At 43.1% G+C, this 21286-nt stretch overlaps 1 protein-coding gene across 2 annotated transcripts in view; it reads left to right on the top strand.

The window, feature by feature from the left end:
- Positions 1-21286, top strand: part of LOC126425068 (retinol-binding protein pinta-like) — a 271017-nt gene that overhangs the window by 209895 nt on the left and 39836 nt on the right. For both annotated transcript variants that reach the window (XM_050087979.1, XM_050087978.1), the window contains 2 exons: positions 4242-4488; positions 8464-8574. In XM_050087979.1, coding sequence (XP_049943936.1) covers positions 4242-4488; positions 8464-8574 — 358 coding nt within the window. The remainder of the gene's footprint in view (positions 1-4241; positions 4489-8463; positions 8575-21286) is intronic.

Raw genomic sequence — 21286 nt, 5'->3', positions numbered from 1 at the left:
ATCATAAGGCCAGAAACCAGCTGCTGCAGTTTTAGAAGTGGCAGAGTGATCTCACTTTGATGTCTTTGTCACCAAATGTACCTCACCTGAACCCAAAAGAACACAAGTGGGATACTATTAGTTGCCAGTTGCACCAACTGCTACCCTGTAATGTGTGAAAACAATGAAAGTTGTGGAAGCTGTGGATAGATGTCTGACACCACATACCTACAAAAACCTGTCGAGGACTTTTATAAACCTTGCCACATAGAATGGCTGCTGTTTTGTATCCCTAAGGTGGACTATAGGCTATGAAACAGGTGATTATATACTGAGGTTACAAAAGTCAACGAATATCTTCATTTGCATGCTGTAGCGAAGCAGCTGGAAGTGGCACAGACTCAACAGGTCATTGTAACTCCCCTGCAGAAATACTGAACCATCCTGTCTCTATAGCTGTGCGCTACTGCGAAAGTTTTGCCAGTACAGGATTTTGTGCATGAACTGATCTCTCAGTTATGTCCCATGTATGTCTGATAGTATTCCGAGAAAATCAGGAATACAGAAATACAAGTCGCTGAGGAATGAAATAAATAGGGAGTGCAGGGAAGTTAAGACGAAATGGCTGCAGGAAAAATGTGAAGACATCGGAAAAGATATGATTGTCGGAAGGACAGACTCAGCATACAGGAAAGTCAAAACAACCTTTGGTGACATTAAAAGCAACGGTGGTAACATTAAGAGTGCAACGGGAATTCCACTGTTAAATGCAGAGGAGAGAGCAGATAGGTGGAATGAATACATTGAAAACCTCTATGAGGGTGAAGATTTGTCTGGTGTGATAGAAGAAGAAACAGGAGTCGATTTAGAAGAGATAGGGGATCCAGTATTAGAATCGGAATTTAAAAGAGCTTTGGAGTACTTACGGTCAAATAAGGCAGAAGGGATGGATAACATTCCATTATAATTTCTAAAATCATTGTGGGAAGTGGCAACAAAACGACTATTCACGTTGGTGTGTAGAATATATGAGTCTGGCGATATACCATCTGACTTTCGGAAAAGCATCATCCACACAATTCCGAAGACGGAAAGAGCTGACAAGTGCGAGAATTATCGCACAATCAGCTTAACAGCTCATGCATCGAAGCTGCTTACAAGAATAATATACAGAAGAATGGAAAAAAATGAGAATGCGCTAGGTGACGATCAGTTTGGCTTTAGGAAAAGTAAAGGGACGAGAGAGGCAATTCTGACGTTACGGCTAATAATCGAAGCGAGGCTAAAGAAAAATCAAGACACTTTCATAGGATTTGTCGACCTGGAAAAAGCGTTCGACAATATAAAATGGTGCAAGCTGTTCGAGATTCTGAAAAAAGTAGGGGTAAGCTATAGGGAGAGACGGGTCATATACAATATGTACAACAACCAAGAGGGAATAATAAGAGTGGACGATCAAGAACGAAGTGCTCGTATTAAGAAGGGTGTAAGACAAGGCTGTAGCCTTTCGCCCCTACTTTTCAATCTGTACATCGAGGAAGCAATGACGGAAATAAAAGAAAGGTTCAGGAGTGGAATTAAAATACAAGGTGAAAGGATATCAATGAAACGATTCGCTGATGACATTGCTATCCTGAGTGAAAGTGAAGAAGAATTAAATGATCTGCTGAACGGAATGAACAGTCTAATGAGTACACAGTATGGTTTGAGAGTAAATCGGAGAAAGACGAAGGTAATGAGGAGTAGTAGAAATGAGAACAGTGAGAAACTTAGCATGAGGATTGATGGTCACGAAGTCAATGAAGTTAAGGAATTCTGTTACCTAGGCAGTAAAATAATCAATGATGGACTATGGCAAAAAAGGCATTTCTGGCCAAGAGAAGTCTACTAATATCAAATATCGGCCTTAACTTGAGGAAGAAATTTCTGAGGATGTACGTCTGGAGTACAGCATTGTGTGGTAGTGAAACATGGACTTTGGGAAAACCGGAACAGAAGAGAATCGAAGCATTTGAGATGTGGTGCTACAGACGAATGTTGAAAATTAGGTGGACTGATAAGGTAAGGAATGAGGAGGTTCTATGCAGAATCGGAGAGGAAAGGAATATGTGGAAAACACTGATAAGGAGAAGGGACAGGATGATAGGACATCTGCTAAGACATGAGGGAATGACTTCCATGTTACTAGAGGGAGCTGTAGAGGGCAAAAACTGTAGAGGAAGACAGAGCTTGGAATACGTCAAGCAAATAATTGAGGATGTAGGTTGCAAATGCTACTCTGAGATGAAGAGGTTAGCACAGGATAGGAAATCGTGGCAGGCCGCATCAAACCAGTCAGTAGACAGATGACCAACCAAAAAAAAAAAAAAAAAAAAAAAAAAGGTATTCATGTCGGACTATCTGGCCAAACCCGTCACTCACATGCTCCGGAATGTTTGCCAAGCCAGTTGTGAGCAATAATGAACCAGTGAGATGGGGCGTTGTCATCTATAAAAATTTTGTTGCTGTTTGGTAACATGAAGTCCATGAATTGCTGCAACTTATCTCCAAGTAGCCGAACATAGCCATTCCCAGTGAATGATCGGTTCAGTTGGACGATAGGAGCCAATCTGTTCCATGTAAACACAGTCCACACCATTATGGAGCCACCATCGGCTTGCACAGTGCCTTCTTGACAACTTGGATACATGGCTTCGTGGAGCCAGCGTGCACTCAAACCCTATGATCAACTGAAATCTGGACTCATCTGACGAGGCTCCAACTGATTTGGTCACAAGCTCAGGAGATGCTCTGCAAGTGATGTTGTGCTGTTAGGCACTCGCATCAGTCATCTGCTACCATAGCCCATTAACGCCAAATTTTGCTGCACTGCCCTAATAGGTACATTCATTGTAGGTCCCACATTGATTTCTGTGGTTATTTCATGTATTGTTAATTGTTAACACTGACAACTTGTAGTGGTACTTGAATTACGTAACCATTACGGCACTTCACCTCAACCTCTCGATACCATCAATTTTCTACTGTGTTTCTGTAAAATAATTAACATATCTCTGTGACAACATTCAGATTTGATTTCATTAATGTAGAGGTACATCGATACATCGATATGTATATATTACAATGATATTGTTATTATGTGTATTCTTTCTATTGTCACTATGATCTTTGACGTGCTTGTAACTCTGATTTTTGGGCGCGTAAGCGGTTATTAGAGAGTCGAGCTTTGGTCGTCATGTTAAAAAGACGCAAATTGTAGTCAGTTTATGAAATGTGAACTTTCACAGTGAGGAAGACATTTTCAAGTATGTTTTATATTGCGAAGTGATGTTTTGGAACGAGTTACGTGATATTGCAAGAAAAATAATAAAAAAGAAGTGTAACTTAAATTTGGAGTGCTGATTACTTTTTTTACATCACCATTGTCCTAACTTGCAAAAGTTTAATCTTCAAGAACGGTTTATGAAACACATCTATAAAACTTTTGAATATCTCAGAATAACACCTAGGCCTGTTTGCATCCAAGCTTGGAATCATCAGATTTTTGACGATTGAGCCATGAGTTCACAACGAGACCAGTGTGGGAAACACAAAAAGATGAGTGACTAGTTTATCCATTATTTCAAGAAATGACTTTAATAACTGTGCTCTAGTGATACCTGCCACATAATATAACTTTGTTGTTGCCTGAGAATGCAATATGTAGCAGCGTGAGCCACACTACAATCATAATTAGTTTTTGACCTTTGTTGTGGTATGGTTGTTAGAAACTCCACTCAAACTTCACTACTCTCGGTCGTTAAATAAGGACTGTCTTGCACTTTGCTGTCTGTGGTGAGAGGTGATGCCCGAAATTTTGTATTCTCGTCACTCTCTTAACAATGTGTGTGTCAGAATATTAAAGTCCCTAACGATTTCTGAAATGGAATATTCCATATGTCTAGCTCCAACTAGCATTCCTCATTCAAAGTGTGTCAGTTCCCTCTGTGCAGCCGTAACCAGGTCGTAAAACATTTTGGATGAATCACCTGAGAACAAATCTCCATCAATGTGCTGCCCTTTTATGTCTTGTATATGCATTAGTACCGCTATCTGTATAAGTGCACATCGCCATCCGACGGCTTCTCTCACGAGAGCATAATGCTCTGAGTCATCAGTGTACATGTGTTGCGTGGTGGTGGCCCAGCCAACAGCGACGAACCACTGCCGGTCTGTTCACCGCACGCTGTTTACGGGGTGTGTGTGTGTGTGTCGTGCCGCAGGTACGGGATGGCGGGAAGGTCTCCGGACGGCGACTGCGTGGTGCTGATGCGGCTCCGCAACACAGAGCCGGCGCTGCTCAACTACTCGGACTGCTTCCGCGCCTTCTTCATGCTGCTGGACGTGTGGCAGCGCCGCGAGGGCACCGCGCCCGGCCTCGTGCTCATCTTCGACATGAGCGGCGTCGTCTTCGGCCACCTGCTACGGCTCACGCCGGGCCCGCTGTCCCGGTTCCTCTACTACCTGCAGGTGCGTCCTGGCCGCAGTCGCCACAGTCTGTGGGATGTATGCATGTCGAACGGTTATAACAAGCTTATTATAGTACGCTGAGAGAAATAATAACTGGTTTCTGCTACACTACTGGCCAGTAAAATTGCTACACCGAGAAGAAATGCAGATGATAAACGGGTATTCATTGGACAAATATATTATACTAGAACTGACATGTGATTACATTTTCACGCAATTTGGGTGCATGGATCCTGAGAAATCACTACCCAGAACAACCACCTCTGGCCGTAATAACGGCCTTCATACGCCTGGGCATTGAGTCAAACAGAGCTTGGATGGCGTGTACAGGTACAGCTGCCCATGCAGCTTCAACACGATACCACAGCTCATCAAGAGTAGTGACTCGCGTATTGTGACGAGCCAGTTGCTCGGCCACCATTGACGAGACGTTTCCAATTGGTGAGAGATCTGGAGAATGTGTTGCCCAGGCACCAGTCGAACATTCTCTGTATCCAGAAAGGCCTGTACGGAACCTGCAACATGCCGTCGTGCATTATCCTGCTGAAATGTAGGGTTTCGCAGGGATCGAATGAAGGGTAGAGGCGCGGGTCGTAATACATCCGAAATGTAACGTCCACTATTCAAAGTGCCGCCAATGCGAACAAGAGGTGAGCGAGACGTGTAACCAATGGCACCCATACCATCACGCCGGGTGGTACGGCAGTATGGCGATGACGTATACACGCTTCCAATGTGCGTTCACCGCGATGTCGCCAAACACGGATGCGACCATCGTGATGCTGTAAACAGAACCTGGATTCATCCGAAAAAATGACGTTTTGCCATTCGTGCACCCAGGTTCGTCGTGGAGTACACCATCGCAGGCTTTCTTGTCTGTGATGCAGCGTGAAGGGTAACCACCGCTATGGTCTCCGAGCTGATAGTCCATGATGCTGCAAACGTTGTCGAACTGTTCGTGCAGATGGTTGTTGTCTTGCAAATGTCCCCATCTGTTGACTCAGGGATCGAGACGTGGCTGCATGATCCGTTACAGCCATGCGGATAAGATGACTGTCATCTCGACTGCTAGTGATACGAGGCCGTTCGGATCCAGCACGTCGTTCCATATTACCCTCCTGAACCAACCGATTCCATATTCTGCTAACAGTCATTGGATGTCGACCAAAGCGAGCAGCAACGTCGTGATACGATAAACCGCAATCGCGATAGGCTACAATACGACCTTTATCAAAGTCGGAAACGTGATGGTACGCATTTCTCCTCCGTACACGAGGCATCACAACAACGTTTCACCAGGCAACGGCGGTCAACTGCTGTTTGTGTATGAGAATTCGGTTGGAAACTTTCCTCATGTCAGCACGTTGTAGGTGTCGCCACCGACGCCAGTCTTGTGTGAATGAATGCTCTGAAAAGCTAATCTGCATATCACAGGTTCTTCTGTAGCACGTCATCTTCGTGGTGTAGCAATTTTAATGGCCAGTGTGTAGATAAGTAAAGTTACTAAAACAGACTGGCGTGGGATCAACCTGCCGCCATCCGGAGAATTAATGTAGATGTTATTGGGGGGACCCCATCAATCCCCACCAAAATGGACTGACAAAGGGACAAATAGTTACATACAACACCAAATCGGGAACTGACAGTAATGATGCTGCACATCCAGAAGACTATGTATTCGTCGTAAGCAAATCGGCAGGGAAAATTCTAATGATAATAATTCCGAGAATGGAAAGAACAACCATGCATCTGCTCTAGAGGGTATAATTGGTAGTGTTACAGAACAAATTATATCTTGCCGGCTGGCCTGGCCGAGCCGTTCTAGACGCTGCAGTCTGGAACCGCGCGACCGCTACGGTCGCAGGTTCGAATCCTGCTTCGGGCATGGATGTGTGTGATGTCCTTACGTTAGTTAGGTTTAAGTAGTTCTAAGTTCTAGGGCACTGATGACGTCAGATGTTAAGTCCCATAGCGCTCAGAGCCATTTGAACCAATTTTTTAAATTATACCTTCCTGATTCGTATAGGGGACATTGTCTGTCAAGGATATCTAGACCATTAACTGTTAAAGTTTCGTGTATGTATCTGGAAGATCATTTTGGAACTTGTCTCTGGGGGTGAGTGATGCTAAATCATATGATATTGATAGAGATGTCTTTTCTGGCAGTGACTCCTAAAATTACAAGAAATAAGTGATGCTTTTGTAGCTTGATGTATAGATGGTGTGGAAGATTGTAGCTTTAATGGATTTTTTTGTAATGGAAAGATGTAATAACATGGCACTCTACTTACAAGAAAGGCTGTCAGGATCTAAAATAGTTTATAAAACAATGTCCTGTATGCCTATAGTTCTAAGACGGAAATAGATTACACAAAACATCTGTACTGGCAGTCAAACTAATTGTGGAATTCAATGTTACTCTGTCGGATGACTGAACGTCGCTTCGTCTGATCTGTTACCTTCTACAGACGCAAGACTGGGAAGCATGCTTCATTTTCTAAAACAATGTGTTCGGCTAGAAATCGGTAGTCCTTATTAAATTCTCTATGACATCCTCTACATGATGTCACTATTTCTACCAGCGTGTTCGTTTCTAGAACGTCACACTCTAGTAATGGAGCTATGGCTTAGCAACGATGCCTAAATCGGGACCATGCTGAGAGCATCATGACGTCGACGATGCGCCGCGACGCTAGGTGACGCTATGAGACACAACACAGTGACACGACCTCGTGACACGATATAACGCGATGTTGTCAAGTAGTTCACGTAATTGGGTTCAATGGGGTAAGTTGTCGAAAATACGTTAAACTGAGAGGCCTCTGGTGGCGCCTCGAAATGTTCAACAAACAGATCTCAACTGATGTAATTTGTTATTAACAGACTCGGCTTATCCCTGTTGTTCCCAGCTCCAGAGTGTCCCAATTATGAAAGATCAGTGATATCTAATTCTCCATTGTGATTGCCTGAGAAGGTCATGACGTGGGCCCGACGTCGTGAAGAGTCTTGTTTTATTGGAAAAAACACGTAAAATTGTGGAAATCTCGATAAAAATGCGTAGAATTGAGAAAATTCGAAAACTACGTAAGACTGAGAGTACTTACCACCTAGGTGAGGGCTCTGCTGGTGCCACTTAATATTGGTTTTAACGAATAGGCACATCCTCTCCTGAGTGCGCCCTACCCCAGAAGTGCTCCATTTATAAAAGATGAAAGTGTGGAGGGGCTGCATGATCCCCATTAGGTCCAGAGGAGAGTGGAAGGGGTTGTGGTCATTTTCATGTCACATGACCTTGAATGTAAGTAGCACGGTTGCCTGAGTGATTGCCCTGAGAGATGTTGATCAATTCCTGGTGGTTCCCTGGGGAAGAGGGAATGGAGGAAGTGAGGAGCCCGAGTGTTTGGATTTTGCAGGTAATATGTTGAGCAGTCAGTGGTCACGTGGTGATTTTGGCTTACCGTTACTCGACATAAATTCCTTCAGTATTTGTTCCTACTCAGTAGGACTTCCGCCACTGAATGTGTGTAAGAAGAGGATTAATAATTTTGGCATCGTTTGAAATCACTTCTGTCCTCATTCCATCACAATATAACGTCGTATTTACCAGTAATAATGTTCTCTTCATTATTTCATGTCTTCATCTCTAAAGAAAAATTACGTACTGTGAGAGTTTAGTTTTTATTTTTTGTTTTGGCTAGGTGCCTTTAGGTGATGTTCATTATTTTTGATAAATTTAGTAACATTCATGTTGTCTCTACTCCATTTTTATTAAAAAATGAACAGAACTGTGGCTGTATTTGAAGAAATAAAATTTTTAATTTTGTGCAAGAGCTGTACATATTTAGCGATAACTGTAGGTTCTTGTTCGACCGATTTCTTAAGAACAGCCGCGAAAAATCGCTCGGACTACTCTATAGCCACCTAAGTGCCCTCATTGCATCGCTTCACTGAGGTACCTTTCTTTTCTTGTTCCAGGAAGCGCTGCCTGTCAGGATAAAGGCCATCCACTACATCAACGTCGTGCCTTTTATGGACAAATTCCTCGCCCTCATGAAGCCTTTCATGAAGAAGGAGCTCATCGACATGGTACGAACAGTAAATAAAATGTTGGTGTTGTACTTAAAGGGGACACTTTTCATTGCAACGTTCAATAATTGATTTTTTTGTTTGTTTTTCGGAACCATAGTTGTGTAGAATTGTCTAAATGGTATCATTTTCGTCATCTGACTGTTCTCTTATTTCGTTTTTAGACACTATTGCCTTTTAGACGCTTCACAATCATGCAGTCACTCACCGATTTGCACGAAAGATACAACGTTCATGGTTGAAGTGCCACATCATAGTATAATCACTTAAAATAGTTGAACGTCATCGTTTTTTTTTTTTTTTTCGTATCGATGGGTGAGACGATGGGTGAGACGTTGATGTGGACATTGTACGCAAACAAGGGTAAATGTAAGGACGTGATTGCCTGGCAACTGGGGACATCGTGTTTGACCATACTCATGGCCAAAAGGTGTCTGGAGATGTTTTGTTTTGTTTTAGGGCGCAAAAACAACTAAGGTCATACGCGTCCATGTCAGAACCGTAGAACACGAAGACGAAAAACGAGTTAAAAGCGACTGCACGTTAAGCCCAATCGACGGAAGGCAAGACAGCTAAAAACAGGGAGTTTCTCTTGGAGAATGTTACATGACGTAAGCCATAGAGACAATGGAGGTCCTTGACGAAGGATTAAATATCCTTCGCCATATTGCTACGACGCATAAAAAGTAAAACGCGGTCGACAGCCCGTGCGTCATTGGCTAAAACAACCGATTACTCTGACGGTACACATAAATTAAAACGTAAGTAGTTAAAAAGGGGGTATTCCCTTACTTACGCTAAGGACAGCACACACACTCTCATGCCTGAGGGAGGATTCCATCCTTCGAGGGTGGGGGGTGTCGGGACAGGGGGGGGGGGGGGGGGCGAACTTCAAGGCGCCCCAGACCGCGCGGCTACCCCACGCGGCAATGAGCGCAAAATGGTGGGATACCACCATTTACCAAATGCGACAGTTACCAATGCTGAAATGATCTACTTACGGCGAGAGTGCCGGGAATAGGTCTTCTAAGCCGCTGGGAGAGGATTAATTTCCCGGAGCTTGTTCCTATGAAGGGAAGAAGAGTGGTGATTCCAAAGTGACACCACCTGCCGACAGATGGCAACACAGAGATCATTGGAAGGAGTAGAAGAACTAACAGACCGAGGTAGGAAGACTGCAGCCTCAGTAGCAGCGTCAACAGCCTCTTTTCCCGTCAGACCCAAGCGACCAGGACCCCACAGTGGCTCCATCAACAGCGGGGAAGTGACGGCTTTCCTCGACCCGTTACACTAAGGGACGGACGGTGTACAGTACACAGAGGCTCTGAAGGTCAGTGAGAGTGTCTCAGCAGAGGACGCAATTGAAAAACCTGTGTCGCCACAAGTACTGCGTGGCCTGATACAGGGCGAAGAGCTCGGCTGTAAATACTGAGCAGCGTTCCGGAAGCCGATACCGGAAATGGTGCCAGTGACGAAGGCACACCGGACACCACGGTCAGTCCGAGAGCCATCAGTGTACACAGAGGCACTATCGCGAAGTTCCGTGCGAAGGTCGACAAACAGGAGGCGGTAGAGCGAGGCTGGAGTAGTATCCCTAGCAAGCGAATAAAGTCCAAAGTGCTGGATTTGTTGGTACTTGGCGGCGGACTCTTCAGCGTGTGTACAAGCTGTGAGCCCGGACACATGACGTCACAATTTTGGTCGGAGGAAGATTCTAGCTGCGAGGGACTGGAGACGTGTATCACGACTGAAATGATTATTAAATCAAGGCCCTACGCTGCCGAAAGGCGTTGATATACATCAAGGGGACAGTTGAAAATATGTGCCCCGATCAGGTCTCGAACCCAGTACCTCATGCTTACATGGCAGACGCTGTATCCATCTGAGCCACCGAGAGCACAGAGGGGCTAGAGACGTTTCATGACTGAAATGATAATTAAATCAAGACCCTATGCTGTCGAAATGCGTTGATATACCTCAACCGGGAGAGTTGAAAATATGTACCCCGACCGGGACTCGAACCCGGGACGTCCTGCTTGCATGGCAGACGCTCTATTCATCTTTCTTTTTTTTTAATCTCATTTTGTTCGCTTTCGTTCGTTGCATCTGCTCGGGGCGAACGTCGTAAGACACCCATTTAAGTTCGTCTTTGATTGATCAACTCAGTGTTTTCATTACAGAGGGCAGCTAACCCTCTGACCAAACCCGCTGAGCTACCGTGCCGGTGTCCATCTGAGCCACCGAGGGCATTAATATAGTGTGTGGGCATTAAGTAGGGAATGTGCGTCTCACAGGGATCGTGCAAGGGATACGTCCCTGCAGTCGCAATATCCTCTTTGGCCTTGGTGGCTCAGATGGACAGAGCGTCTGTCATGTAAGCAGGAGATCCCAGTTTCGAGTCCCGGTTGGGGTACACATTTTCAACCGTCCCCGTTGACGTACATCAACGACTGTCGGCAGCGTAGGGTCTTGATTTAGTTGCCATTTCATTGTAGAGCACTGTATCGTCACCAATGGTATCTGTTCTTTCGGACATGTTACTGAAACAACATATCCGAAAGAACAGATACCATCTTCATATATGTTTCACGACAACCGCTGAAACAACCGGTTTCTGGTTATGTCATCGATTTTATTCCGCGTTAGTTTAACCTGGCTGTTAAAACCGCTCAAAATAATCGGTTTTTGAAATAACTAACTTCCGTGTTTCATTTCAGTTATTTCCTATAATAAACGTGGAAATCAAACAAAGAATGAAAAATTTTGACTGCCTCCGTTTTAACACGCATAGGATCAAAATATTAAATTAAATAGTCAAATAAAAAAGTTTGCTTGTCCACCGTTCGCTGTTTTCTCACTATGTAGCTGAATACTATAAAAAATTTCCTACCTTATATTTATTCTAATTTTCTCGAAACTCTGCTCAAAAATAATGTTGTAATCGGGGGTCATACCATTATTTGAGCATTACTAACAATCAGTGCTCATAGTCTATTTTTGTTGTCAATTTGTGCGTATTCGAGGGCTATATGTGCATAAAGACATATTATGCAGACACAGGCAGCAAATCAGCGACTTTCTGTTTTTACTGTATACTATGAATGAACTGTTGTTTAGTTTTAATTTATTACTTTTACCATAATTTCCTTCCTCCTTTATTATTTCGTAGAAACGGCAGACCAATTTCTTTTTACCGAGCGAGGTAACACAGTGGTTAGCGCACTGGATTCGCATTTGGGAGGACGACGGTTCAAACCCGCGTCTGGCCATCCTTATTTCCGTTTCTAGTGATTTCTCTAAAACGCTTCAGGCAAATGCCGGGATGGTTCATTTGAAAGATCACTGCCGAGTTCCTCCCCATCCTTCCGTAATCCGATGGGACCGGAGACCTCGCTATTTGTTCCACTCCCCCAAATCAACCAACCAACCGACCAACCAATTTTCACTTCTTTAAAGTAAATGAAGCGTTGTACATCAAAAATGGTTCAAATGGCTCTGCGCACTATGGCACTCAACTGCTGAGGTCATTAGTCCCCTAGAACTTAGAACTAGTTAAACCTAACTAACCTAAGGACATCACAAACATCCATGCCCGAGGCAGGATTCGAACCTGCGACCGTAGTGGTCTTGCGGTTCCAGACTGCAGCGCCTTTAACCGCACGGCCACTTCGGCCGGCCGTTGTACTTCATTGCTGCGTCAGTTCGTAAAATATTTCCAGATTAGGGCTGGTGCCATTTCGCAATACAACGAGTATATATGACGACAGCGTGAAACAACCGTTTAGACAAGGTGGGGGCAAGTTTTGCACACTGCACATACACACGTACCTTACTCTGCTTTTCCGTCGGCACTGTTACTCAAACAGCACCGATCGCTTTTCCCATTTTCTTTAATAACACAATGTTTCAAACTAATGCCTAATAAAAATGTGTCCTTTTTAAAAAAGGTGTTTTTCAAAACAGAAAACTTTAGCATTGCTGCTATGGCTGATATTTCGGTTTTTTATCCGTTTATACTTAAGAAATAAAAAGCACCTTTTATAACGGAGATCAAACAAATACCGGTTATTCAGAATTAAAATACTGGTATCAGTTTTAACAGGTCGGTTTTCCCACCCCTCTTCCAAACCCTGGAAGAACTGCTGTTAGCGAGAGAAGAATACGATGAGAACTGTATGCTATGAATATTCGGAGTCCGTCGCCTCACATAAGGCCATTGCTCACACAGGCACTTAGAGACGAAAAAAACAAAGTTCGTCGTGGAGCATGAATATGTGTCTGGTTTTCCGAACACTCCCCCACCCTATTACATCCTATTACATCACGATTGGCCTGCAAAATTGCCTGACTTGGAGACCGTAGAAAATCTGTGCGACATGTTGCAACATCGGGTGAAAGGCCTATACCAGCATCCCCGCAATTTGGTGGAACTAAGCGATCAAATCCTCGGCGAGTGGCTTAACGTAGACGCTACATACGTGCACAACCTGGAGGACTCACTTGGTAATCGAATCCAGGAGATTATCAAATTCAGGGGTGGAATTACACGGTATTAAATGATGCTTGTAATTATTTCTCTAGGGATGACTAATTTTTGACTGGCGAGCTTGCGATGATGCACGATATTCTTCGGACACAAGTTCTGTAAACTTACCGAGTAACATATCTTTCTTCGAAGGATTCACATGTACGTTCCCCAAGTATTTATATTATATTTTCGTGGAGGCTGTACCGCCCTATTACGATGCTGGCTGCACTTTACTCAATATATTTAGTCCCTGTTCTCGTACCCACTTGATCATAACCAAACACTGGAACGACACTGTAGAAATAGTACCACTAGCATCTCGGATGCAATTTTTCCAGTAACCTTCTAATAAATTTAAGTCGTCCATATGCCTTCCATAATACCGATTTTACGTGATTGTTGCCTTTCGTATCGCTTCTTAGCACTGGGCGTTTCGAATGAATATCGGGGTTTTAAGACTTTTAAACTTTTATTATACTCAACTTACAATTTTAAATAATACATTAAATGAAAGAGCAACTCAAACTCACCCCTTTCTGTGCCAAAGTTAGATTTAATCTTGAATAGTGAAGATCATCCTTTCTCCTAATATTGTAGTTATGCACACTGCTATTACTTTTGAATTGGGTTTGGTTGTTAATAACAAATTTCATAAGAGAGCATATATACTGAGAAGCTACTGTGAATATCCCTAGATCCTTAAATAAATGTCTGCAGGATGATCTTGGGTGGACTCCAGCTATTATTCTGATCACACGCTTTTGTGCAATAAATACTTTATTCCTCAGTGATGAATTACCCCAAAATATGATACCATATGAAAGCAATGAGTGAAAATAGGCATAGTAGGCTAATTTACTAAGATGTTTATCACCAAAATTTGCAATGACCATTACTGCATAAGTAGCTGAACTCAAATGTTTCAGCAGATCATCAATGTGTTTCTTCCAATTTAATCTCTCATCAATGGACACAACTAAAAATTTGGAATTTTCTACCTTAGCTATATACTACTGATTAAGGTTTATATTTATTAATGGCGTCATACCATTCACTGTACGCAACTGTATGTACTGTGTCTTAGCAAAATTCAGTGAGAGTCCGTTTACAAGGAACCACTTAGTAATTTTCTGAAAGTCAGTATTGACAATTTCATCAGTTAATTCTTGTTTGTCAGGTGCGATTACTATACTTGTATCATCAGCAAAGAGAACTAACTTTGCCTCTTCATGAATATAGAATGGCAAGTCATTTATATATATTAAGAACAACAAAGGACCCAAGACTGACCCTTGTGGAACCCCATTCTTGATAGTTCCCCAGTTTGAGGAATGTGCTGATCTTTGCATATTATGAGAACTGCTTATTTCAACTTTCTGCACTCGTCCAGTTAGGTATGAATTGAACCATTTGTGCACTGTCCCACTCATGCCACAATATTTGAGCTTGTCTAGCAGAATTTCGTGATTTACACAATCAAAAGCCTTTGAGAGATCACAAAAAATTCTAATGGGTGGTGTTCGGTTATTCAGATCATTCAAAATTTGATTGGTGAAAGCATATATGGCATTTTCTGTTGAAAAACCTTTCTGGAAACCAAACTGACATTTTGTAAGTACTTAATTTTTACAGATATGTGAAGCTACTCTTGAATACATTACTTTCTCAAAAATTTTGGATAAAGCTCTTAGAAGGGAGATTGGATGGTAATTGTTGACATCAGATCTATACCCCTTTTTATGCAAAGGTATAACAATAGCATATTTCAGTCTATCAGGGAAAATGCCCTGTTCCAGACTGCTATTACACAGGTGTCTGAGAATCTTACTTATCTGTTGAGAACAAGCTTTTAGTATTTTGCTGGAAATGCCATCAATTCCATGTGAGTTTTTGCTTTTAAGCAAGTTTATTATTTTCCTAATTTCAGAGGGATAAGTGGGTGAGATTTCAATTGTATCAGATTGCATAGGTATGGCCTCTTCCATTAACAGCCTAGCATCTTCTAATGAACACCTAGATCCTACTATATCCACAACATTTAGAAAATGATTATTAAAAATATTTTCAACTTCTGACTTTTTGTTCGTAAAGTTTTCATTCAATTTGATGGTAATACTGTCTTCCTGTGCTCTTGGTTGACCTGTTTCTCTTTTAATAATATTCCAAATTGTTTTAATTTTATTATCAGAGTTGCTGATTTCAGACATGATACACATACTTCTGGATTTTTTAATAACTTTTCTTAATATAACGCAGTAGTTTTTATAATGTTTGATAGTTTCTGGGTCACTACTCTTTCTTGCTGTCAGATACATTTCCCTTTTATGGTTACAAAATATTTTTATACCTTAGTAAGCCATGGTTTGTTACAAGGTTTCTTACGAGTATATTTAACTATTTTCTTGGGGAAGCAGTTTTCAAATGCATTTACAAAAATGTCATGAAATAAATTATATTTTAAATTGGCATCAGGTTCACAGTACACCTCATCCCAGTCTAACTGCTGTAGGCTTTCCCTGAAATTTGCAATTGTTAAATCGTTGACTGAACATACTACTTTGGAGGACTGTTTAGTATTGCTGAATGGAGCTATGTCATATATTGTAACTAGCTGTGCACCATGATCAGAAAGACCATTCTCAACAGGCTGAGCATTTATCTGGTTAAATTTATCTTGGTCTATAAAGAAGTTATCTATCAGTGAGCTGCTATCCTTTACCACCCGAGTAGGAAAATCAATAACGGGTGTCAAATTGAAAGAACCGAGTAATATTTCTAGGTCATTTTTCCTATTACCCTCTTTCAGAGAATCTACATTGAAGTCCCACAAATAATAATTTGCTTCCACCTGTCTGACAGATAGCACAACAAGAAGTCCAAATTTTTCAGAAATAGATGAAAATTTCCTGATGGGGACCTATATACAGTTACAATTATAAATGTGCTTTTATTTAATTTAAGCTCACAGGCACATGCTTCTATATGTTTCTCTACACAAAACTTTTTTGTTTCTATACTTTTTGCAGAATGATAACTTTTGACATATATGGCAACTCCTCCTTTCTCCATATTTTCTCTCATTACATGTGCAGAGAGCTTATATGCACTTACATTTACCTTATCCATATCAGTAACAATGTGATGCTCAGACAGGCATAGTATATCTATTTCATCCTCAGCTTCTAAATCTTCTAAACAAACCAGATGCTCATCTATTTTATTCTTTAAACTCCCAATGTTTTGATGAAATATACTTCCATTATTTTTAATTATACTTTTATGAGGACGTTTCCTTATTCTAACATTTGCAGTACTCTCCTGTCTGAGTTTCTCATTGTGCTTAGGCCTAGTTCCTATACCAGTGGTCACATGGTGTTCAGAGAGGCAGATTATGTCAACTGGGTTGGGTGACTTTAATTCATCAATGCAATTACCTAGGACTGAGATACAACTTGGTGGAGATAAAATTTCTGGTGATTGGTGAAAATTTATGATTGACAGCTGTGATTGGTGATCCAATGTGTTAGAATTGTGCTGTTTAATTTCTTTCCTAAACTGAAGATTTGTTTCAATCCTGACCTCTCGTAGAACTTGACATCTTTCTTTCTTACCTATCCTAAAAAAGGTGCTGCTCCAACACCTGTAACCACTGGTATTTTACCATTCATGGCAGTGCCTCCCCCCCTTAAATTTCCTGCTATTACCCCAGCCAGTTTCCCCTTCCCTTTCCTGTTGAGATGTAGGCCGTGCCTGGTATACGAGGTGCGGCTAGAAAAAAAACTGGACTGATGCTGGAAAAAACATTTATTTACAATTATTTACAATTTCATGTTATCTCCTTCAATGTACTCTCCTCCTCGGTCTCTACACCGCTCCATACGAATTTTCCACTGTTCATAGCAATGCTGCAGATCATTTTCGGTAAGTCCATACATTACTTCCGTCGCTTTTTCTTTTACTGCTTCAACAGTCTCAAATCTAGTTCCTTTCAAAGCTGACTTGACTTTAGGGAAAAGAAAAAAGTCACAGGGGGCCAAATCAGGTGAGTAGGGTGGATGATCTAAGATGGGAATGTTGTGTTTTGCCAAAAACGTCTTCACTGACAACGCACTGTGAGCTGGGGCATTGTCTTGGTGAAGGATCCATGACTTTTTTCTCCACAAATCGTTCCGTTTTCTCCGTACTCGCTCACGTAGGGTAGCCAGGACGCTAATGTAGTAATGCTGATTCACTGTTTGTCCCTCTGGTACCCAATCAATGTGCACAATCCCTCTGATGTCAAAAAAAAAAAAACAATTATCATTGCCTTGAATTTCGATTTTGACATTCGTGCTTTTTTTTGTCGTGGAGAACCAGGAGTTTTCCAATGCATCGATTGGCGTTTAGTTTCGGGATCGTAAGTAAAAAACCACGATTCATCGCAAGTAATAACATTTTGTAAGAAGGTGGGATCACTTTCAATGTTTTCCAGGATGTCAGAACAAATCATTCTTCGGCGTTCCTTCTGTTCAATTGTGAGACACTTTGGAACCATTTTTGAACACACTTTGTTCATGTTGAAACTTTCATGAAGAATCTGCCTAACACTTTCCTTGTCAACTCCTGTTAACTCAGACACTGCTCTGATTGTTAAACGGCGATCTTGTCGAACAAGTTTACCGATTTTTTCAATGTTTGCATCAGTTTTTGCTGACAATGGTCTGCCAGTGCGAGTGTCATCACTGGTGTCTTCGCGGCCATCTTTAAATCGTTTAAGCCACTCAAACACTTGTGTTCGCGATAAACAATCATCGCCGTACACTTGTTGTAACATTACAAACGTTTCACTTGCAGATTTTCCTAGTTTGAAACAAAATTTGATGTTAACACGCTGTTCTTTCTGTACACTCAACATTTTCCGACGCACAGACAAAACGTCAACTACTTAAAACAGACGCCACGGGCAGACTGAGTGCAGGAGGCAGATGAAACTCGAGCAGTAGGCGGAGCGAGAGTCACGTGACAGGCCACGCGACTTTCAGCCTTATTGCATTCGTTTTACTGTTTCACCAGTACTAGTCCGGTTTTTTTCTAGCCACACCTCGTAGTCCCACCTACTGAGAGAATCAACAGGAGGTCACCAATATGAGCCCCAGCATCCGACCCAAGCAGCTGTTCCAACTCCTAATTAAGTCTCCCGACAGAAGAGTTCAAATGAGGCCGGTCATGGCGTCTCAGGACAGATACAAATTCAACATTGGTGTGTCTCGATGCCGACACAATCTTTACCAGGTCACACTCTATACTGTACCCAGGATCTCTGTCGATGCTGTTCCCTGGCCCTCCCACAATAACCACGGTGTCTTCCCTGGTAAATACTTTACAGAGTGAACCTAAATCCTCTGTCACGTGATCCAGACTAGCACTTGGTTTGAAAAAATTTGTGACCTTGGAACCCTGCTAGTGTAAGAATACCTTCGACGTGGGCCTCACCCGTTATCTGGCATACTTGATGCTTGCTCGGCTTGCCCATAATATCCTGTGTCCCTAACCAAGTCAATACGAGACCGGTATTCTAGTATGATTTTTAAGATGCATAGTTGCATTGTAACGGTATTTATTGTGTTCCAATTGGTTTTCCCCAAATGCTTGACTTTAAGAAAATAAATGAGGTTTGTAACCGAAATACAAACCCTGTTGTTCACGAAAGTAATTGTTCAATCACTTAAGCCAATGTTAATCCCATCCATACCATTTTCCTCCTGAGCAATTAATACATTTGCGGATCAGGGCAGTGAACTATAATATCAATTAACTGTATCGGAAGATTGAGAGTTGCTTAAGATACATTACCTCCTCTGAATGCTCGCACTTCCTTGTATTTATCATTGTGATAATAAATCAAGAGAATATTTCAGCTGCGCAGATTATTCACGTATTAAGACGAGCCTTTAATTAGAGGGTGGTACACATTCAGAAACAAGCCTGTAACAGCTGATCATCCCTCTAAAATATCTAGGAATCCAAGGCTAATTACCAGGGCTTCTTTCCCATGGTCTCCACGTTCATGCACTATGGTGCCATGCTCTTTTTATCTTTGGGGATTCATAAAGGATTAGGTGTATGTGCCTCTCCTACCTGATGATTTACCCAACTTAAGGAACAAGATTGAAGCAGTTGTTGCGACCATTACTCCAGGCACACTGATCAAGATTTGGAAAGAAATCGCCTATCGACTCGGTGTGTGCCGTGTTACGAATGGTGCTCACATTTAACAAAAAGAAAACTGTTTGAACATGTCTATCGTTTGATATGTTTTTTCTAATTGTAAGTTGAATATACACTCCTGGAAATTGAAATAAGAACACCGTGAATTCATTGTCCCAGGAAGGGGAAACTTTATTGACACATTCCTGGGGTCAGACACATCACATGATCACACTGACAGAACCACAGGCACATAGACACAGGCAACAGAGCATGCACAATGTCGGCACTAGTACAGTGTATATCCACCTTTCGCAGCAATGCAGGCTGCTATTCTCCCATGGAGACGATCGTAGAGATGCTGGATGTAGTCCTGTGGAACGGCTTGCCATGCCATTTCCACCTGGCGCCTCAGTTGGACCAGCGTTCGTGCTGCACGTGCAGACCGCGTGAGACGACGCTTCATCCAGTCCCAAACATGCTCAATGGGGGACAGATCCGGTGATCTTGCTGGTCAGGGTAGTTGACTTACACCTTCTAGAGCACGTTGGGTGGCACGGGATACATGCGGACGTGCATTGTCCTGTTGGAACAGCAAGTTCCCTTGCCGGTCTAGGAATGGTAGAACGATGCGTTCGATGACGGGTTGGATGTACCGTGCACTATTCAGTGTCCCCTCGACGATCACCAGTGGTGTACGGCCAGTGTAGGAGATCGCTCCCCACACCATGATGCCGGGTGTTGGCCCTGTGTGCCTCGGTCGTATGCAGTCCTGATTGTGGCGCTCACCTGCACGGCGCCAAACACGCATACGACCATCATTGGCACCAAGGCAGAAGCGACTCTCATCGCTGAAGACGACACGTCTCCATTCGCCCCTCCATTCACGCCTGTCGCGACACCACTGGAGGCGGGCTGCACGATGTTGGGGCGTGAGCGGAAGACGGCCTAACGGTGTGCGGGACCGTAGCCCAGCTTCATGGAGACGGTTGCGAATGGTCCTCGCCGATACCCCAGGAGCAACAGTGTCCCTAATTTGCTGGGAAGTAGCGGTGCGGTCTTCTACGGCACTGCGTAGGATCCTACGGTCTTGGCGTGCATCCGTGCGTCGCTGCGGTCCGGTCCCAGGTCGACGGGCACGTGCACCTTCCGCCGACCACTGGCGACAACATCGATGTACTGTGGAGACCTCACGCCCCACGTGTTGAGCAATTCGGCGGTACGTCCACCCGGCCTCCCGCACGCCCACTATACGCCCTCGCTCAAAGTCCGTCAACTGCACATACGGTTTACGTCCACGCTGTCGCGGCATGCTACCAGTGTTAAAGACTGCGATGGAGCTCCGTATGCCACGGCAAACTGGCTGACACTGACGGCGGCGGTGCACAAATGCTGCGCAGCTAGCGCCATTCGACGGCCAACACCGCGGTTCCTGGTGTGTCCGCTGTGCCGTGCGTGTGATCATTGCTTGTACAGCCCTCTCGCAGTGTCCGGAGCAAGTATGGTGGGTCTGACACACCGGTGTCAATGTGTTCTTTTTTTCCATTTCCAGGAGTGTAATAAACGCTACAAAGTCCTAAAGCCTCGACATTCATTTCTGAATACCCGGTATTATGCACTCTTATATGACGTGCTCAAGATGTTCATCTTTTCATCAGAATCGTTTTCTCTTGACTACTGCCATAATATTGCATTTATGCTCATTTAAAGAGAAGTGCCATTCACGGGGCAAGACTAATCAATCCAAGATAAGCATCGCTGATCTGAAAACGGCAGACTCAAAGGCTGCGAAGCCACATGTCTCATTGTATAATTCTACATCTACATCTACATTGATACTCCGCAAGCCACCCAACGGTGTGTGGCGGAGGGCACTTTACGTGCCACTGTCATTACCTCCCTTTCCTGTTCCAGTCGCGTATGGTTCGTGGGAAGAACGACTGTCTGAAAGCCTCCGTGCGCGCTCTAATCTCTCTAATTTTACATTCGTGATCTCCT

This window comes from Schistocerca serialis, chromosome 10 (genome assembly GCF_023864345.2).
Source record: "Schistocerca serialis cubense isolate TAMUIC-IGC-003099 chromosome 10, iqSchSeri2.2, whole genome shotgun sequence".
Classification (NCBI taxonomy): domain Eukaryota; kingdom Metazoa; phylum Arthropoda; class Insecta; order Orthoptera; family Acrididae; genus Schistocerca; species Schistocerca serialis.
The sequence above is the reverse complement of the archived record's forward strand: the minus strand, read 5'-3'. Positions and strand labels throughout refer to the sequence as shown.